The sequence below is a fragment of the Drosophila busckii genome, chromosome 3L (genome assembly GCF_011750605.1).
Source record: "Drosophila busckii strain San Diego stock center, stock number 13000-0081.31 chromosome 3L, ASM1175060v1, whole genome shotgun sequence".
NCBI classification, from domain to species: Eukaryota; Metazoa; Arthropoda; class Insecta; order Diptera; family Drosophilidae; genus Drosophila; species Drosophila busckii.
The window spans coordinates 4,750,933-4,771,644 of record NC_046606.1 but is presented as its reverse complement, the minus strand read 5'-3'; the positions used below and the strand labels follow the sequence as shown (position 1 = coordinate 4,771,644).

Sequence of the window (20,712 nt, the reverse complement as noted above, 5' to 3'; positions counted from 1 at the left end):
AACTGCGCAACAAGGCAACACTGCTACTTCAAAAAGTAATTTAAACTTTAAAATAATTTTAACCAAATTTGTACACTTAAAATTTTGTAGTTCAATGTTTTTGCCGAAAATCCATATACGGCAGCTGCGCTGTCTGCCCAAGCAGTTGTTCTTGCGTCAATTTTGCAAATGTGCCAGTCAAGTGCCGCCTGAGGTTTTAGAGGAACTGGAGCAGGGTTTCGAAGATATGAAGGAATGCGACTCCAAGAGTCTGTTAAAAAAGCATTTAACGAAGGAAAGATTCGACAAGCTCAAAGATAAAACGACACCAACGTATAACTCTACATTGTTAGATTGCATACGTTCTGGCTTGAAGAATCCCGATTCCGGCGTTGGTATATATGCGCCAGATCCAGAGGCGTACTCAACATTTTCAGATATCTTCGATCCCATCATAGAGGACTATCATGGTGGGTTTAAGAAAACATCCGTGCATCCTCCGACTTGTTTTGGATTTGGTTCAGACTTTCCCAATCTCGATCCAGACAATTTGTATATAGTATCCACACGTGTGCGCTGCGGCAGATCTATAAAAGATTTCCCCTTCAACCCATGTCTCAGTAAATGTGACTACAATGTACTGGATTCCATAATAACAGATGCCTTACTTAATTTATCTGGTGAATATTCAGGCACTTATTTTCCACTGTGCGGCATGGAGAAGGATAAGCAACAGGAGCTCATTGACAGTCATTTGCTCTTTAAGGAAGGCGATCGTTTTCTTAAGGATGCCAAAGCTACACGCTACTGGCCCACTGGGCGTGGCATCTATATAAATGACAATCGCAACTTTTTGGTCTGGGTCAACGAAGAGGATCATGTGCGCATTATATCAATGGAGAAGGGTGGCAACTTAGGCGCTGTCTACGAGCGTCTAATACTAGGAGAAAATCAACTAAGCAAGCAGCTGGAGTTTAGTCGCGACAAGCGCTTGGGCTATTTGACTTTTTGTCCCACTAATCTGGGCACATCACTTAGAGCTTCAGTGCATATGCGATTGCCTAGCTTAGCGGATGATAAGGCAAAGTTGGACAAAATGGCGGCCAAGTATAACCTCCAGGTGCGTGGTACAAGAGGTGAGCACACCGATGCAGAGGATGGCGTCTATGATATATCAAATAAGAGACGTATGGGCTTGACCGAGTACGAGGCAATCCAGGAGATGTACAAAGGTATTAGAGCGCTCATAGATCACGAATGCCAGGAAGCCGCCAAGGCATGCAAGAAATAGTTACAGTTGAGTATTTAGTTTGGGCAACTTTTTAAGCTGTAATACAATAAAGATATTGAAGTTTCAAAATGCTGAAATTATTTGCTAAAACATACATACCGCTGTTGAAAGATATATAGACTAGACTTTTATACAATTGCTGTTAGACTGCAGGTTTTAGACGCACTGGACTTGGCATAGTTTACAAACTTATCTTATAATACATTTAGAGTAAAGTATTTTCTCATTTTCTTTTTTTGTAATTTTTTTTATTATTAATTTTTTGTATACTTGTAATTCTTTTTTTTTTTTGTAAACTTAAGGCTTAAAATAAAAATATTTAATGATCTTCTTGTGTTGTTGTTTTTTGCTTGACACAAATGCCAAAAATGTTTTACATTAATTTGTTGTTAAATATTCATTCTTTAAGCAAATTTGTAGTGTATTGTTGTTGTTGTTGTCGGTGTGCTGTTGTTGTTGTTGTTGTTGGTGTTGTTGCTTAGGAGGCAGCCAGGGCACGGCCAGCCGGGCTTTAAACTGTAGACGACAAATGCTGCCCTGGGGCACTGGGCGTAACAATCCGGCTGCACTTGCTCCACAGCATCCTACAAATTCTACTCTAAACTAAAGCAAACACGAGCTAAAGTTAAGCCATTGGTTGAACTGGTTGTTGTTGTTTTTGTTGGGCTCCAATGACTTTAAAACTGCTGCGAAGTAACAGCTTACAAGCTCTTCTCGAGCTTGATGAGCTCGGTGATGCCATCGTACATCTCCTTGACGGCATCGAATTCGGTGAGACCCATGCGACGCTTGTTGGAGATGTCATAGACACCGCCCTCGGCTTCGGTGTGCTCGCCGCGAGTGCCGCGCACTTGCAGATTGTACTTGGCGGCAACCTCCTCGAGCTTGGCCTTGTTGGAGGCCAGCTTGGGCACCTTGATGTGCACGGAGGCACGGATGGTGGTGCCCAGATTGGTGGGGCAGAAGGTCAAGAAGCCGAGACGATCATCGTGGCTGAAGGGCACACGCTTCTCAATCTCGTTGACGGCACCGACCAGACGACGGTAGACCTCGCCGAGATCACCACCCATCTGCATGGAGATGATGCGCAGATGATCCTCCTCATTGCACCAGACCAGGAAGGTCTTGTTGTCGTTGTGGTAGATGCCACGGCCGGAGGGCCAGTAGCGGCAAGCGTTGGCAGCCTGCAGGAAGCGATCGCCCTCCTTGAACAGGAAGTGATCGTCGATCAGCTGCTGCTGCACAGTCTTCTCCATGCCAGTCAATGGATAGAACTTGCCCTTGAGCTCACCCTCCAGACCGGACAGAGTGGTGCTGACCTTGCCCTCCATCTCCTTGTACTGGGCCTCAGTCAAGCAAGGGTTGAAGGGATAGCCCTGCATGGAGCGACCGCAACGCACACGAGTCGAGATCACATACTCGTTGGTGGGATCGACATTGCCGAAGGTGGCGACATCACCGAACTGGGAAGCAGGGTGCTTGTCGGTCTTCTTGAAGCCACCATGGTAGTCCTCAATGATGGGATCGAACAGATCGGCGAAGACTGTGTAGGACTCAGCATCGGGAGCATAGATGCCCACACCGGAATCGTGATTCTCCAGACCAGACTGGATCACATCCAACAAGGTTGACTTGAAAGTGGGAGTCATCTTGTTCTTTAGGTTGTCGAAGACCTCCTTGGTCAGGTACTTCTTCAACAGCGACTTGGAGTCGGAGGCAGCCAACTTGGCATAACCCTCCTCCAGTTTAGCGAGAACAGCAGCGTCAACCATGGTGTCTTGTTTGCTGCAAAGAGGAAATTAAATGAAATTGAGGTTAGGAAATGGAAATCATTTATCATTTATAATCAAATATATATAATATAGTTCAAGGAATGCATTTAAATTTAAGCTAAATTAAATTTCAAAAGGAATTTGAATCCTTTACATAACTGGTCTATATAATTTAAGTAATGCAGCAAACTATTCTTCAACCAAATTTCTCATTTAGACGTTTGATAATAATTTAAAACTCTAAAGCTTTTCATATCCCTGCCATTCTTTTATTCAGCACCCATAACATCATTAAGTCCGATGCCTATCTGTTTTTATTGTTAAACTACAGTTGTAAATTAATTGAAGCGCTGACTTCAGCAGGGTCGAGTTATTATTTCGTGGTTTAGCGCAATTTGAAAGGCCAGCTTAATTGTATTTATTCAATTGAGGCGCCCAAAAGTCGCATTGCTTCTGGGATCGTTGAGAGACACGCGACCCGGACCCGGGACTCTATGTAAGGCACACGGGTGTGTACAATTGCTGACTCTCGCCCGCAGCAGCAGCCCACTTGCCTCCCTCTTTGGCCAGGCTTACTGCTTGCTGCTTGGTGGTTGTTCTATGCGGTGGTTGCTTTCAGTTAGTTTTCGGTGGGGTGCTCTATTTTAGAGCTGGGTTAACATACAAACAATTTTCGCCGGCTGGCGCTGAATACGCACAGACGAGTACGACGACACACAAAAACAGACACACGCCCCCTTACGCCCCGCACATGCGCGTCTTGCTGCTGCTGCTGCTGAGCATAGAGGGCACGGCTCATTGCTGGCCCGGCTCAAGCCCCAGGGCAATAATATTTTTATGGCACTTAGGTTACTTTTTTTTTCTTTTTTTGGACAGCCTGACGTCAGCGTCAGATACACACAGGACATAGGACCTATGTCAAGCTTGCTTATATATATATATAGCTTGCTTATATACACACCAATCCTCTGCTGCAGACTCGCCGTTGCTGGCAGCGGCAGCTGTAGCGCAGCCATTGGCTTCACCATTGGCCGCTGCGGCGCCATCGCCTTCGATCACCTTCTCCTTTTTATCCTTGGAGGCGCACAAACCCATTTTTAGTTTTTTTTTTTAATATATGTATATAATTTTTATATAAAAGACAAGTGAAAATTTGGCCTCAACTTGGTCACAAAGAGTTGCGTTTGATTTTTGTTTGCAAGTTTTTGATTTATAATTTTTTATAATTTGTTTGTTTGCAGGTAAAATGAAATCACAATGCAGCTTCAGCACACGCACACAGACAGAGTTTGTTATTTAAATTTGTACAAAAGACACACATACACATACACACACACATACACGCCTTAAAAGTTATTGCTTTGAGTGTTTTTTCGTTTGTTTGTTTAAATTTTAGCTGGTGGTCTAGAATCGTTGGTATCAAAAATTGTAGTTTATGCGTTTATTTTTTTGCTTGCTGCCGCGCCCAAAGGTATACTACAAAAGCTTGAAGGAGCTGCTACGAAAAGGAGAGGCGTGTTGTGCGCGCTTAAAAAACAGAGGAGCGTCTCTACTGTTGCTGACTTGCCCGGCTACTGACTGACTGGCTACTACCAACAATTACTACAGAACAGTTTTTCGGATAATTTTATATGTGTATAGAGAGCTCGAGATTTATTTTTTGCGCGCTTTGCTGTTGTGTTGTGTGCGTGTCGCTCAATTGGCAAACTACAAGGAACTGACGCCGCCCCAGTCAAAGCTAAAAGCAGCGAGAGAGCGACGCTGAAGAGCGCAAACAAATTCAGCTAAAGAGCGTAACGTTCAATTTTTTGCAGGGTTGACTGTCATTTAATTGTAGCCTAGCCGCAGGCGCCGGCGTAAGTGAGAGAGAGCTCGAGCGAGCAGCAGCAGGATGTATTTATCTCAGGGTGCGTTCAAATCGATAAAATTTATGGCACGCAGCTAAAAAATTGTTGCGCCTGCTGCTGCACAGCAGCCGCAGCAAGAGAGCGACGTCGGTCAAGTCAACTTCAAGTGTGAACTTGAGGGCTGCTAATGGGCGCAATGCTTCAAGTGGCTGCCACTGAACTGCGCTGCTTGCGGCATGCGGCACGTGCAGCCGAAAAAATTAAGACCGATTTGCTTTTCACGCCTGTGCAGCGACGTGCAACCAGTTAGCAGAGTCTAGTGGCAGAGGCTGCAGCGGCTGGGCGTGTGGGGTGGCAGCCACTGCTGTTGCATGTCTGCAGCACATTAAGACGCTGTACAGCTTGCACAACAGTCTTTTAATTAGATAAGTTTGTCTAACAAATTATTTTTGCCTACTACAGCGTCTAACATTAACGACTGTGCCCATTTGCGCTCATTGGCAATCTCTAAGCAAACACTCTCTCTTCATATATATTATTTCCACTTTGATTTTATTACTCAGCCTCAGTGACTAATTGCCCCATGCGACTTGGCAGCTGACTAAACCGAGCCCAGCAACAATTGCAGCAAAATATTGATTTTTAATTGAAAAATTCAAAACTATATTGCCATAGCTTAGAGCTGATAACTGCAGCACTTTCTATTGACTCACTTATTAATTAAGTGCTGCTTATTAAACAAGTACAAAGTCATAAAATAAATCACAAGCTGTAAAACTTTAAATTAAATTTAATTTAATAGTTATAAATAAATCCTTTATACTGCTGCCAATAGCTAAGCTTACTGTAATCCTATTAAACAAATTAATGCGCTGCGTTTGCAGCTCTGGGAAAACAGGCGGCTGTGATTTCATGCATTATAAATGATTAGTCAGTCATATACACTGCAAGAAACTTAAACATAAAATATATAAAGAGTTTAGCTGTGCTAAACACGCAGGCAATTAGCAAATAAGTTTATGGTTTAGACGCTTATCAAAGATAAGCTTTTTGCACTGAAAACTGATTCGACAGTTTGCGTTTGTGTGCGTGTAGTTGGACCTAAAGTGTCGTGTCTGCAACAAACTCTGAAGTGTGTGTGTTGTGCTGATATAAAACGTTTTTGAATTGACAGTAGACAAGCCAACTAATCAATTAACTGGAGTGTGCACAATCAGCTTTTAACACACGCACACATGCATAGACTGACTGCTTGTTCGTCCTCGACCTGGCAACAAACTGTTTGACTTGAGCTGCACTTAAAAGCAAAGCAAATCAAATTAAGCTGACACACAATTGAAAAACTGATTGCATTATGTAAGGACACCCCAAAGGACACGACAGCAAGCGTACTGTACTTTAAATTGCTGTTGCCGTTGTAATTAGCGCGTTGTTTAAAATTTTATTAACGGAAAACTCGCGTCGCGCCAACGTTAACGCTTTGACTGTAATTTGCGAATGGCAATTGGCAACGTTTATTTTTTTGCTACAATTTGCAAAAAATAAAGCAGCAGTTAAAAGAGAGTATAAGAGCGCAGTCTAGCTGATAAGCTTAGCTAAAGGCTGAGTGAGTGCAATTGGCCTCTTGGCCCAAACTGACAGCGTAACTAAACTCCAGATAAGATTAACTCGTAAACTTGCATAAACAAGTCTTGCCAAAACTGAATAAAAAGCGAAAGTTTGGCAAAAAGAATCAAAGTTTGCCAAGTTATTGGCAAGTGCATTGACCAAACTTGTTCACAGTTTAATTGCCTGCGCTTTTATATATATATATATTATTTGCTTCAACGATTGCACAAAAGAAATTGGCAACAGGCAGGCACATGGCTAAAATGGCATATTGCAGTCGCTAAATCATTGATATGTTGACTGTGAACGTGAGCAAATGCAATTGCTGGAAAATTGAAATTTATATGGTGTAGCCGACTGGCGGCTCTGCTCTGCTTAAGTAACATTTATTGAATATTTTTGTATAATTATGCGGGATTATTTCAACACGCGTAGGGGTTAAGGCAGCTGAACTGTATGAAAAGTACAGTCAACAGCTGCTATGTGTTATAATTATAATCAAAATGATTTCAAGACTTTACTGTAGCTCACATGACATTATTAAGCAAAGGGATGACCCGCATTTTTGGCATTTAATATACATAATATTTCTTTAATTTTCTGCGCCGCGCTAATTCAATTAAAATACTTTTGGCAAGCACTGAGGGTTAGCTAAGGGAGCGGCGCATATTAGAGCTAGGGGCTGATTGCCTCATAAATTTTGCTAGCGCATTTTTTTTTGCTTACGCCGGATGTCGTTGATTTAAATTTGCTGTCTGCGAAGACAATCAACGTAGCGCTGCTCATCATTATTTAGTAACAGCAGCAACAACAGACAAAGCTGCTTAACAGCTAGCGCTGCTGTTAGCGCGCTGTTAACTGCAAAGCTTTTCGCAGCGTGCTTTTAGCTTAGTTGCGTTTTTATCTAAGAGTGAAAGCTTGTCCTGCGCAAAGTTTGCACAAAGCTTGCAAACTTTACACTGCTGTCCAAAACAGTGTGCACAGTTGATTTGTTTACGTTTTGTGTGTTGGCTGAAATTACAAGTTTGTTTATTTATTTTGTGGCAGTGCCAATGAATTCTGTAGCAAATCAGACACAGCTCACACTACAATTGTGCGCTGTTCGTTTATTTTTTGACTAGCTGGCAATTTAACATGCAGCAACGTAAGCGAGATAGAAGCATCAGTCTCTGCTCTATGTGTGTGTGTGTGTGTGTTGTGTGTGTCTGTGTGCAATTTCATTTCCTGTCTAGCCAAACGAACGAGAATTGAACTGAAAGCCCAACCCTCTATTGTTTTTTTTTTTGCGGGCAGCACACACGATTATGCAACTTGACAGCTTTGCAACATACAAAAGCCGGCAACCTTTTGTTTAAACTTAAAAAAAAGTTGCACAGGGGCGTTGTTTTGTAGCAAAATGTGTAAAGATGTGAATTTTTTGTATAAAATACAGCACAGAGAAAATTGCTGCAGCTTTTGACTATTTTTTTGTCGCTTGAACAGCGCTTTAATGAATTTCAATTGAATAATTAACAACAATGTGACGAGAGCGCCGACAATTTGCACAGTAAATATTTGTATTAAACACAAGCATACGAAAATATTTACATAGACTATACAATATTTTTTTAGTAGCTAGATATTGATTTAGTTTCTTATACTTTTATTTGTTTATGTTAATGTGTTCTAGTTCGAGCCCCACGCTGCTAGTTTTTATTTTTAGCAGCCGACCCCCTCATTAGGCAAATCCTAGCTGCCTTAACTCACACACGCACTAAATTTAGCCACACAGAGTAGTCGAGTGGCTGTCAAACTGTAATGCTTATATAACAGTCGTAGGGCTTGCAGCAAAAGTTCATTCAACTGCAATCAGGAAAAACCAAACTTGAGCTTTTTTTTTAACGCTTATGCAATCTGTGGCACTGACCGCAGCAAGTTTTTCTTTTTTGGCAACTGCTACGCTGTGTTCTTCGCAAGTTCAAGGCAGCGGCGAAGACCCGCAAGTGCAAAATACATTATTCTATTTTCTTTTTGGCCCAAACTGTTATCGCATTTAAGCAATGTTTATCAGTTAATAGATAGTTATTGTTTTGTCATGTGTTATGGGCAGACAGCCCATAAAAAATTGCAACTGAGCTTGCATAAATCAGGTTTTATTTTATATGCAACTAAATATAGACAGTTGGCTTTATTTTTTATTTGCCGGTAACCGGTTTCGTTGCGCTTTGGCAAACTGCGAGAGAGAAAATGCAATAAAAAAAATGAATTTTATATGCATTTTGCAATTTGCAGTTGAGGTGTCAAGTTTAAAACGAAAACACTGTGCACACGTTAGTTACAATTTATTTTTGAATATTTGTTTAAACTAATTGCACTTGGCGGGGTTCATTTTCACATAATATATTTTCTTTTTTTTATCAACTAGTAATTTTCTTTTTAATTTTTAGTTTGGAGAACGGCTCACCTTTGCAACCGTAGAATTCAACGTCCAACGTTACAATGATCAGAAAGTTTTGTTCTTTAGCTCGCCTGTGCTGCCTGCAGTCGCCAAAAGCGCGCGACAGCGACGTCGACAGCGCAGCAGCAACACGGCACCCTTCTTCTTTCACTTTCAAACTACACCAACACACACACACACAGACATAGCAAAGGCAGCGCATGCAAGAGCGTGAGAGCGATATAGACCGACAGCGAAAGCTTGCGTTGGTATTTTTATAAAGTATGCGTGTGTGAGTGTGCGACATGCCTCCTGCCTGTGTGTGTGTGAGTGGCTGACTGCCAATTGACGTAGGGATGTGACGTATAAAGCTTTACTTTTTACTTAGCGGCAGCGCGCTAAAGCTTTTGTCACACTGTGCAAAGCTAAGCAACTTTGGTGTGCAGTGTAAATTTCTATATGCATGTGTGTGTGTGTGTGTAAAAAAGGAAAGTGTTGCGACTACAGTCAATGCAATTTGATGTAGCAGAGCGAGAGCGAGAGAGTGTGTGTGAGAGAGAGAGCGCGCTGCTGCTTGCTAAGCGGCGCCTTGCAACTGCAATACATATAAATGAATTTTATGTACAGTAGGTGCTGCCGCTGCTGGCGTCGCTGCTGCAGCGGATTATATAGCAAGCCTATATATGTGGGCGTGAGTTGTGCTGACTAAGGAGCTTCGTGCCTCATGTGACACACGCACACACACCAATGTAAATACACAAGCACAGCAGCTTAGCCTCTTATACGTTTACATTTTACAGTTGCTTAATTATTTTATGGCAATTTTATAACAGCTCACGCTAGTTACAAGCCTTAAAAACAGTTGCGCTGCAATCAAAGTTTAACTTAGATTTATGGCTTCCACAGCTTTTTATGTATTTTTTATATAGACAACGCAATAATTGAGTGCAAATATCTCAAGCCAAATACATTACTATAGGCACTAGTGTGCTGTTGTGCTAAAAATTTTGAATAAATGCCAACATTTCTTTTGATTATAAATATGAACGAGCGCGCCATATTACAAAGACATTTCCTCGTATATTTTGGCACTAATGCCACAAATTAAATTAAGAAATTTTCAAGCGAAAAGCCTAAGAAATTAAATATCACGGCAGTCCTAACATATAACAAGCATGTACAGTTATAGTTTAGCTTTAAAACCGCTGTAAATCAATTGAGTAGCTAACTAGCTATACGCTATAGATATTTTCTAAAGTCTTGAACTTGATTTTGAAATAAATAAAACATATGTTTCACCTTTTGAATATATAGACACATAGGTATTATATGATCTACGCAAATATATAAGCCTAAAGGCAACCTGCCTGCTCGTAAACATAAAATACTAATACTATTGCAATTTCTATTTGTTATTCGCTTAAAAATTTCTTAAATTTTATATACACACACACATATACATACATATTTGAAAAGCTGCCAACGAATTTTATGCAACAAGCAGCAAATTATATATTATAGACCATAATATCCATTCAGCTATAGATAGTACATTTTGCTGTTTGTTTTTCACAAAGAACTTTTGCTTTCTAGCGCTTTCCTGCGCAGCATTTTCTAAATTATATAATTCTGTATATTTGTTAATAAGAAAATTCAACATTTTCGCTGACATTCGTTGGCCTGACAATGTCAAGTGCCCATCCCTACCCCGTTTAAACAAATAATTCAAATTGTTACAACTACTTTTTGTTTTTTGCGGCTTTCGCTTTCAATTGTCGAGTGTCGGGTGGCAAGCAGCTTGTCAAGATTACGTAAATCCCCAGGGGCCGGTTGCGGTGTGCGTAGAATTTTGCGCCCTCACAAAAAAACAATAGATATAACGACTAAATCGCAAATAGCAAAGAAAAAAAAGCAAACGCTATACAAAATACATAGTATAGTTCAGCTCAAGGGGTTGTTGACGGCCTTGAGAAATGCTGACGACAAATATTGTTGTGGCTTTTCATTTCAGAAACAAACAATCTTGACATGATGTTGGAGAAAGCACTTAGCATACGATTCAATAGCTACATATGTATCTTATTCTAACAAATCCACTAGCTGAAAATGCATTAATGTAGAAATTTGCAATTTATATACATTGTACTAATAATTTGGCAACAAGCATGTATTACATGTTATTTATATAATTACACTTTTTATATATAAAAGTATTTTGGAGTCAGCTGATGTATTTAACTTATTAATAGTGTTATGTAACTGTTTTTTAGCTTTTAGCTTAGCCCTAGACCTTCTCTTACGCTTTTTTGTAAGAATAGCCCTATTTCTACTTAAGCCCCTATTCGTTGCTCTAAATATTCATTGCTTTCATAGGCCTGAGCCTCCTCTTCATTTAAATAACATAAGGACGTGCAAGTATACAAGACGAAGTAATTATTGTGTGTCTTATTTTATCTCCATCAAATATGTATCCATCATCATTTATCTCAGTAAGCTGATCATCTCATCGTGCTGTCTTTATTTTGTATATCGATTGGAGAAGAATCCAAGAGCTCAACATTGATTACAAACCGATCAGCTCCCAAGATTCAGTATGGTTATGGTTCTTTTCTGCTGCTGATCATCGTCATCTGCTGCTTTTTTTTATCATAAGTCCTGAACAATTTCTTTGGTTAATTGCATTTTCTTTCTTCTTTACTGTACGCCATGACCGCTTACTAGGACAGCTTAAAGCGAAATAACAAATGCCCAAAATCAAAAGAGCACAACAAGCGAATGAGCCAGATCCGACCGATTGCTGTATGAATCGGACAACGGAATAGTTTTCCAATTGGGTATAGTACGTCTGGATAATTGGCTGCTTTTTATACAGCATTTGATTCCAGATTTCCTAGTATCCAGCATGACTGTTTACAAAAGCGGCTTGGCAAATAATAAAAAATGCACCAAAAACAAAGAGAAAGCTAAAAAGAAGTGTGTGACAGAATGCTGAATACGAGGAGAGCATGTGTGTCAGAGAGATAAAGAGGGAGAAAAAAAAGAAGTCGAATAAAATTACCCTTACTTCAGTCGTAATTAAACAAATTCCGTTCATAAAGAAAATATATAAAAACTCTAGAGAGTATATGAAAGTCGGCTTGCGTTAAAGAGACTGACCTTTAAATGAGAATAAGACAAAAGCCCAGCGCTTGAAACTGGAATTCGAACATGTGATCGTAAGAAGCCGGCAAAATAAGAATGAAAAAATCTGAGAGAGAGAGAGAGAGAGAGAAACAGACAGGCAGGGGTAATAGATAAAATGTAGCTGGGGTAAAAATGTTTTGCAAAAATGGCTGTGGGATTTATAATTAGGCATATGCCAGACAAGATCAGTATATAAGACTATGACAGCGTATATAAAACTGTAATAAATGCAAGTTTGATTGATAGAGTTTATATTTTTGATTGTTCCCAGCAGTAAAAGCAAGATAAATATTATCTATACATATGGAATGCTTTACAGCAATGTTTATATACTGTAATCAGTAAGTATTCAGTATAATTGTAATGCCTGTAGTTACAGCTGGGTAAAGAGAGGGCGTGTCAATCTTATACACAAATACATTCAACACAATGAATGAGTCTTTGAACTTGAAATTTTCATATTGCATAAGAATATCTTTATCTATAATTCTCTCTCTCTCTCTCTCTTTTTGCTGCTCAATTGTTTGTACTTGACGTCGCCACACATAAAATATTTGTGCAAACAATCATTTTTGGAAGCGCTAAATTGTTGAAAAAAAAAAAAAAAAATGGATCTATAATTAATTAGTGCAATTTGCAGGCACTGAAGCACGAGCTCTATCACTGTCTAGCTCATTAGCTATGAAATTATCGAATGCAACAGCTACAATCTGATACTCATACTAAGTATAGTTAGTCGCTAGTATTAGACTGCTAAAAACGGGCGCGCGTGTTGTATTTTGTTTTTGCGCTTGCTTTTGTTTGTTAAACAATAATTTGGCAATACTTCAAAAGCGACGCTTGCCAAAATCAATTTGCCTATGCGCGAGCCAAAAAGATATCTAAAGCAAACACATAATATATATATACATTGTACAGGTATAGTATATAGTAAAGATCAAATGAGGCAAACACTGCTCGAGTTCGAGACGGACGCTGTCCATCAGCTAAATAAATGAATATTTTTGCTTTTTTTATAAAGACAATTCCCACAAGCAATTAGAGCTGAGGCATGACGCCAAAGCGTTGTAGTATATAAACTATAGCTAAATTTAAGCTGCAAGCCGACTGGCCACTTGCAACGTTGCACAGCCAATTTGCCGCACACAAACAATGTCTCCAAGCGCAAACATATTTATAAATATATAATAAGAACTTGGCATGGGGCGAGACACGAAAAGTCTATTAAATAGTAACATGGGGTTAGGGCACTTCGTTTGATTTATAATTTAGTTACTAAAACTAAGCCGTGTACTATGTGCTGCTTGAGCCAGCTGTTGTGGGGCGTGTAAGCTTAATGTTCATAAATATTAAACGCGAAAAGGCATCAAATTGCCGCGAATTGGAGACAGCTGGCGGCAACAAATTCGAGCTCTTTTAAAAATAAATATGTGTGCAGTTTGTTGCCGCGCGTTGTTGCCATGAGCTGTCCGCCCAAGCACAGAAAGTTTAAACTAAAATAACACAACGTCATGCTCGTCATCATCATCTTTTGCAGCATTCTGTGCCTGTGCGAGTGTGTGCAATTGCAGCCGCATCACACTCGAGACTGTCGCCACACATGCCACATGGCAACTATTTTAGCGACAAGAAGTCAGCAAAGTTCATTGACCCCACGCAGCCACACGCCGCAAGCATGCGGAAGTCTTTCGCGCTAGCAAGGAGTGCAACTAATTCACAACTAAGAACTTAAAAATAAAATATACATAAAAGTAACTAATGAAATTATACGTAGGTGTAAGTGGGTTTGGCACTTACCGTGCGCCCGCCTGCTGCGCCTCCTTGATGGACTGCACAAAGGCATTGGCCTCGCCTTTGATGAAGTCATTGCTAGCATCCTTTAGCTGCTCGGTATCCACCTTCATTAGCTTGTTGGGCTGCGCATCATACAGCTTTTGATCCAGACCATCAAGTGCAACGCCATTGCCATTGCTGGCAGTGCCATTGCCATTTGATTCGGTCAACGATTTGGGCAAGGGAATTGGCATCTTGTCAGCTGCGCTTTTAACTGCAACAGGTGTAGTTACTGGAGCTGGTGTTGGTTGTACAGGAGCTGCTGCTGGTTGTACAGGAGCTGGTGTTGTTGCTGGCGCTGGTTGTGCAGGCTTCGGTGGCTCAGACGCTTTCTTGGGCGGCTCGGGCTTTGTGACAACAGGCGCGGGAGCTGGAGTTGGTTTTACAACTGCTGGTGGTGCTGGTTTGGGAGTTGGAACTGGTGCTACTGCAGGCGCGGGTTTATTTTCTATCGCAGGTGCTACGGGCTTCTTAGTACCACCAAATAGCCAAGCCAAACGTTTGCTACACAAACAAAAGTGTAAAAAACCAAAGCAAAATAATAATTAAATAAAGAAAACATAAAAGAAATACAACTTAAGCTAAAATATTACAATAAAAAGCAAAAATAAAAAATGTTCACGGGTAGCGTCACTTTGCTCTTCTTCTTGCCACAGAATTTTCGAGACTTCTACGCCGAGTTTTTGCATTTTACTGTTTTTAAACTGGTTTTTGCCATATTCTATAGATAATATTACTTACATTAACAAATTATTGATGCACTTAACAGTTTTTCAATTGTTAAACAATTTTTTATGACAACAATAAAAATTTCAACGATCGAAACGTTTGCGGCGTCAGAAGAAAAAGAGTGTGACCCTATTAAAAAGGATTACAGGAAAAGCTGACGTCAAAAGTGTGTGCCTATTAGGCTTAGTACTAATTGCAGTTCGATTACTAATCGAATTGTAATATCTGCTTGATATTAATGCTACAACATATAATTGCTGCCATGGGTCGTTAAATAGCGCTTAGAAGCATTGTTAGACTCAATGGCAATATAAACACTGCTTCAATTACCATTTCAGCTGCAACGATTGCATTAGTATAAGAGTGCAATTAATTTCCCTCTCTAATAAACCAGTGCACCCACCCACAAGTTGGGATTCTTAATTAATGCATTTAGCGCCATTTAGCCAATTTGAAATAACATTTGAATTACAATTTAAAATTTTTTTAGATACAATTGCATTATGCGCAGAGAGGAAATGAGTTTACGCTTCGATAGCGAAATCTAGTTTGGTTGGGCCATATAATGCAATGTAATGGAAATTTCTGGCAGCAACTTGTTTGAACAAACAATTTTCGCATTTAACTAATAAATACATCAGACTTTGCTGACAGCCGATTAGCTACTTTAACAGTTAAGCTCATTTCGCAACTCTCTACGCGAGGGAGTAAGAAATTTACTATTTAGCGGACACTTGGCTGCAATTGTGTATAAGCTTTTTTTTTCATCGTCACGTAGGCCAAGGCAGCTCATGCGGCAAATAGATAAGTAAACATATACAATATATGTGTGTCTGTGTATTACGCATACGCCGGGTGGTGTGTATGGTTTTCTAACCGGCAAACTTCAATTATCACATTATTCCGCTAATTAGGCAATAGGGAGAAAGAGAGCAAGCACTGACGATAACATACACAATTCGCTTTTTGCAAAATTTTGCAAACGTTTCATTGAGCTTTTGCCTAGGTGTGTGTGTTAATTGCACTTGTCGTTATTAGAGATTATATGCTAGTTCGCAACACCACTCTCAATTTTGTTGAGGGAAATGGGCAATATTATCATGTGACAATACAAGCGTCGAAAATTCGCAATAGCAACAGTCCCCAAAGCACTTGTCGTTATTGCACGCACAGTAGATTCGCTGTACATATATTTGGCACATCTAGGGAACCACAACAACTAAGAAATTGAGTGTCTAACAGTGATTAGATAAGGTAGCAGCTGCACATGCACAGAGTTTCGCATTAATCGATTTTGTTATTTATGGGCTAAATGTGCGTGTCAACGTTAATCTAGAATTATCGACTAAATACATACATTAACACCATGGTAATGCACGATTAAGACCTTGATGCAGGTTGTAGGGTTGGAATCTGAAATTCTGTTTAATCTACAGCTAAAATATCGATTGGCCCATTATTAAGTTTGTAAGTTTAAATAACTTAGTGCTGCTTGAAATATTAATTCTAACAATCTGGAAAATGTATTTTCCGAATCAGTGAGCGTACAAGATCTTGTGCCCTCTTACCTCCCACTTTGTAGAAAGACATTAAAAATAGTTCTACAGCAGCCTGCGGAGGTAAAAGTCTAAATAAAAATTCATTTAAATCACTGAAGAGTTTTGTGCTTACTAAAGAGATGCCTGCCATGCTTATTTATAAGAATCTACCACTAAAATTAAATTTATTTTTAATGGAAACGTTCCTTGCGGTTATGCAATGAGAAATGTTGGAGCACTCGGCACTTTACGGATGTCAGTGCCTAGTTTTAGGCATAGCAAATAGTAAAAAAAAAAACTATGAATGAACTATGTAAGAATTTTTTTAAAGTTCTATATCCTGCTACGAGCAGAGGTGCTCAACTGCAGATTTTTAAAATTTTTACTTTCAGCGCAAAAATTAAAAATCTAAATTTATGTTAAAGATTTTTTGTGTTTGACGTGCAGCTCGGAAGCATGCAGCTGAATTTTCAGCAATAGATGGCGACACCCACTATTGGGCTTCACAGCAGCTAGCTTTTTGTCAGTTTAAATTAGATTGAAATAACGTCAGAGTATAATGGGAACTCAATTGTGATCTATATATAATATATATAATACAATAAGACAACTTACCGTATTTCATCTACAGCGAATGTCAAATACCACAAAGCAAACATATTTGTATTGAGCTGCAATTATAAACGCAAAATAATAAAACAAGTTAATGACAAATCCGACAACATTTTGATAGACTGCAGCTCAGCTGACCCTCAAAATGCAACAAATGTGCAATTGTGCGAAATAAATGGCCATTTAGCAGTTCGCTTATTCTTCTCTCTTTCTCTCTATATTTGTCTCTCTAGGCAAACAAACAGAGCGCTGCTGTTGATTAAGCTCAAAGCACGTCAAAGATAAACATTTGTAGAATATTGGCTGCCGGTAAAATTTATTCGATTCGATTTTTGCAGTGCGCACAGTTTATTTATAAACAATTTGCAAGCATGAGTGAAAGAGAGCGTGTGAGTAATACGGTCTGCCAATTAAATGTACAAAATGCAGACCATAAACGCACCGAGGGGGGGGGGACATGGGCACGTGAGTGTCGCGACTTGTGGGCAAGTAGCCAGGCTAAAGATTGTCAGCAATTGATTTCAATGCAAATGATTTGAAGGCGCCGCAAGAACTTTCATGAGGGTAGGCAAAAGAAAGCGAGCGGGAAAGAGGGAGGGAGCAGCAGTTGTTTTGTTGTTCATTATTATTGAAATATATGCAGCGTAGGTAGTTTGTTTGGTTTAACCAGCGCACACATGGCGTATGAGCAATATTTTGCTTAGAGTTACGTCACACAGGTTGTGCCGAACGTGTGTGTGTGCGTGGGAGAGCGAACGCATTTATTTTGATGGACTGCATGCAACTTGTGTATGCAACAACTTTTCGAAAGTGTTTGCTTGTTTGCCAACCCTTGGCGTGCACTCACCTTTTGCGCTAGTTTTTATATAAAAAGCAGACTTGATAATTTACAGTTACACAGTTTCACCGTTAACGGCGGGTTTGAGTTCTAAGGGTAGCTATGAATGTATCAAAAATTGTCACTTTCACTTGTATCGTTTTCTATGCTAAATGCAATCGTTTGAAAATATTTGTCGCGTTTCGAAGTTGCTTTTATTTTGGGTTTTATTTGGTTTCAGCAGCGCCTTGCCTATATTTCCCAGTTGCTGTTGCTTACAATTTTTCGACTGTGCAAAAATCGACGGACACCAGCAGCAGCCGTCGCCGCCGCCGCCAGCAGAAGAGCGCGAGAGAGAGAGAGAGCGAGTGCGCATAACAGTGAGAGAGCCACTGCGCACGTTGTACGCTCTCTCCTTAGCTGCTGCAGTCGAAGCTTTTCCTTGCTTTACAGTCTGTTAGTCATAAAACTGTATAAACTAAAATATACTCTTTGCTTTTGATTGTTAGATATCATTACTCATGCACTGCTTACGTTATTGTTAAATAATGTGCAGTTTTAGTTGTTGCATCAATCATGCTTAGCCGACGCCAAGCGAATTTTATATCAATCGGCAAGCTTTGTTAGTTTACTGTTTGAGTAGCGCTGTGACTGTCAAACTGTGCATGCAAATAACTTTGGGCAGTTGCTTGATTAGAAATCTTGCGCTATTTGCTTAGCTCTTTAAGTGACTAACTTTCAGATAACTAAAGTGTTATCAGGCGTTGCCAAGCGCTTACAGTTGTAGCTGCACTGGTGCAGCTGCTGCTGGCAAGTTGCATTGCATAATTTCGCTTATATAACACAGCAAGCGCTCAGGAAACAAGGTCAGAAGTTCAAGGACTTTTGCTCTTAACTGCGTTTGCGCATAGCATCGCGTACAGCAGCAGCAGCAGGCGGAAGTTTCGAGATGTATCCTTGTATATGGGTGGCTGCGCCTTTTGTTGATGTTTTGATTGCGTAACAGCTGCTGCTGCTGGCGCCCAGATGTATGCAATAATAAATTCAATATTAAAATGTTTGTTCTGACAGCAAAAAGGAGTGGAGAGTGCCTCTTCAATATCCTGTGGCTGCACATAAATTGCAAAGGCAAAGCACTTGCGCTCAGCTTATAGATTATTGATAGCTTTTAAATAAAGTGGCAAGTGCGCAGCGCCAGAATTTATGAACAGTTCATATGGCCAGATGAATTTATGAACAGTTTGTCGATAATGAAAACTGCACAGCCCGTAAATAAAAATCATTTTAATTTGAAACGCATTTTATTGATTTTTATTTCAATTACAATTTCAACTTAATTTTTTTTTATATTTTTTGCATGCATTTGCATAATAATTTGCTGTAATACACATATAATATATATATAATATTTAATTAAACATTGTGTTAGCATGTGTTGCTTAACTATAATGATATATTGCATACGCCACAGAAAATCGTTTGCTTCACCTTGGCTTTCATTTCTTTTGTTTAAGCATAAATTAAATTTGAAGCAAAACAAACACAAATTCCTGGGAATTGGAAAATAATTGCATATGTATTTAGTTAATTAAAAAAAGTGCATTCATTTGCTCTGCTTTTTGCTGTTGTTGTTGTTGCTGTTCTTGATTAAACACTTGTTGATTTTACTTTTCTTAACAATTTATTGCTTGTGCTCGTTTATATAAACTGTCTTTTCTTTTCTATATACTGCGGCTAAGCTAACTACTACACAATTTAATTTATCATCTAGATTCGCTTTTGAAATCAACGTTTTTGTTGTTGTCACTCTTTAGCTTTTCAATTTGCTGATCCTCAAAGCTTTTACAATTTGTTGTTAACCTCTTTGTTTTTTAATTGTTGGTCGCATATGTTACGCATTGGCTTTTAGACTTGTGTGTATGTATTGTGTGTGTATTAGTGTGTTGTTGTTGTTGTTGTTTGCCTTTGTTGTTGGATTTCATTTTTATCACAGCTTTCTTCTATACACCTTGGTTGCTCTTAAACTGTTAAGCATAACTTGCATATATATAAATTTGTTGTTGTTCTTGTTGTTCTTAATGCGCGGCTGTTTAAACATTAACCCTAACATGCCTACTCTTCCTTTTTGTTCTTATTCTTCATCTTCATCTTGTTGTTGTTGCGTTAGCATATTTTGTGTGTCTGTGTGTGTGTGTGTGTGTTTGTGTTTTTTTCTTTTGTGGAATGATTTACAAAAATTTGTAGTTTCTTATTTTTTTCGAAATTTAAATACAATAAATGGCATATAAAATATATACAGACATATTCAGTTTGTTTTTCGTGTTTTTGTTTTTTTTTTCTCGTTTTTTTTTGTATATAAAATAATAAAAGAACGTTACACATACGCAGCGTTGGAAGTGTTGTTGTTGCATTTCTTTAAGTCCTATGCGTTTTGTTGTTGAATAAAAAGTTGTTGTTAATACTTACTGTTGTTGTTGTTAATGATTGTTAAACAATTATTTGTGAGCTGAGTAGAAAATTTGATCCATATTCCACATTATGCTTGGCTCTGGCTCTCGCTCTTTGGTGCTTTACTCTTCACATTGTTGTTGTCTAATTGGAAGCAGCATGACACGTTTATCACATTTCAGTTGTTGTTGTTGTTGATGGTATGTACTAGGCTTAACTTAATTACAATTTGTTTAACTTTTAGTTAACACCAAGGACTATAGTCCTTGGCCTTACACACAAACATTTACAATATACATAGATTGCTTTCAGTATATAACACTTGATTCTCTCACTTGTTTCTTGTTCTCGCATACTTTGCTGTCGTTACTTTTAAACAAATTTAATTTAATGCTATTGCTTATGATTTTTAACAAATAAAATAGTATATAAGTGTACAAAGTTGTATGTTTTCAATTGAGATCGCTTATGCAGGACAATTATTTGAGGCAAGGCAAAGGCGCAGCAACGTACAAAGTTGCTGTCAAACTTTCGAGTTCAGCTCAGTCTTGCTTTATTTAAAAATTTGTTGTTTATTTATGTGTATGTTATTCATATTGAGCAATTGTTGTTTGCATGCTCAATAGGCGTGTTGTTGTT

General features: G+C 39.1%; 2 protein-coding genes across 3 annotated transcripts; one reads left to right on the top strand and one right to left on the bottom strand.

Annotated features, from left to right (window-relative positions):
• The first annotated feature begins 56 nt into the window (after positions 1 to 56).
• LOC108598388 (arginine kinase) lies at positions 57 to 1,339 on the top strand. The gene has a single exon (XM_017985001.2). The coding sequence runs from the start codon at positions 95 to 97 to the stop codon at positions 1,268 to 1,270; it is 1,176 nt and encodes a 391-aa protein (XP_017840490.1). The 5' UTR covers positions 57 to 94; the 3' UTR covers positions 1,271 to 1,339.
• Positions 1,340 to 1,931: 592 nt separating this feature from the next.
• Positions 1,932 to 16,867, bottom strand: LOC108600062 (arginine kinase). 2 transcript variants are annotated; one of them, XM_017987413.1, is made up of 3 exons: positions 16,812 to 16,867; positions 13,894 to 14,433; positions 1,932 to 3,055 (listed from the first exon to the last, which is right to left on the bottom strand). In XM_017987413.1, exons 1-3 carry the CDS (start codon positions 16,853 to 16,855, stop codon positions 1,972 to 1,974), a joined length of 1,668 nt encoding a protein of 555 aa, XP_017842902.1. In that variant the 5' UTR covers positions 16,856 to 16,867; the 3' UTR covers positions 1,932 to 1,971. The 2 variants fall into 2 exon arrangements, with proteins under 2 accessions (XP_017842902.1, XP_017842903.1); XM_017987414.1 differs by lacking the exon at positions 13,894 to 14,433.
• Between the last annotated feature and the right edge of the window lie 3,845 nt (positions 16,868 to 20,712).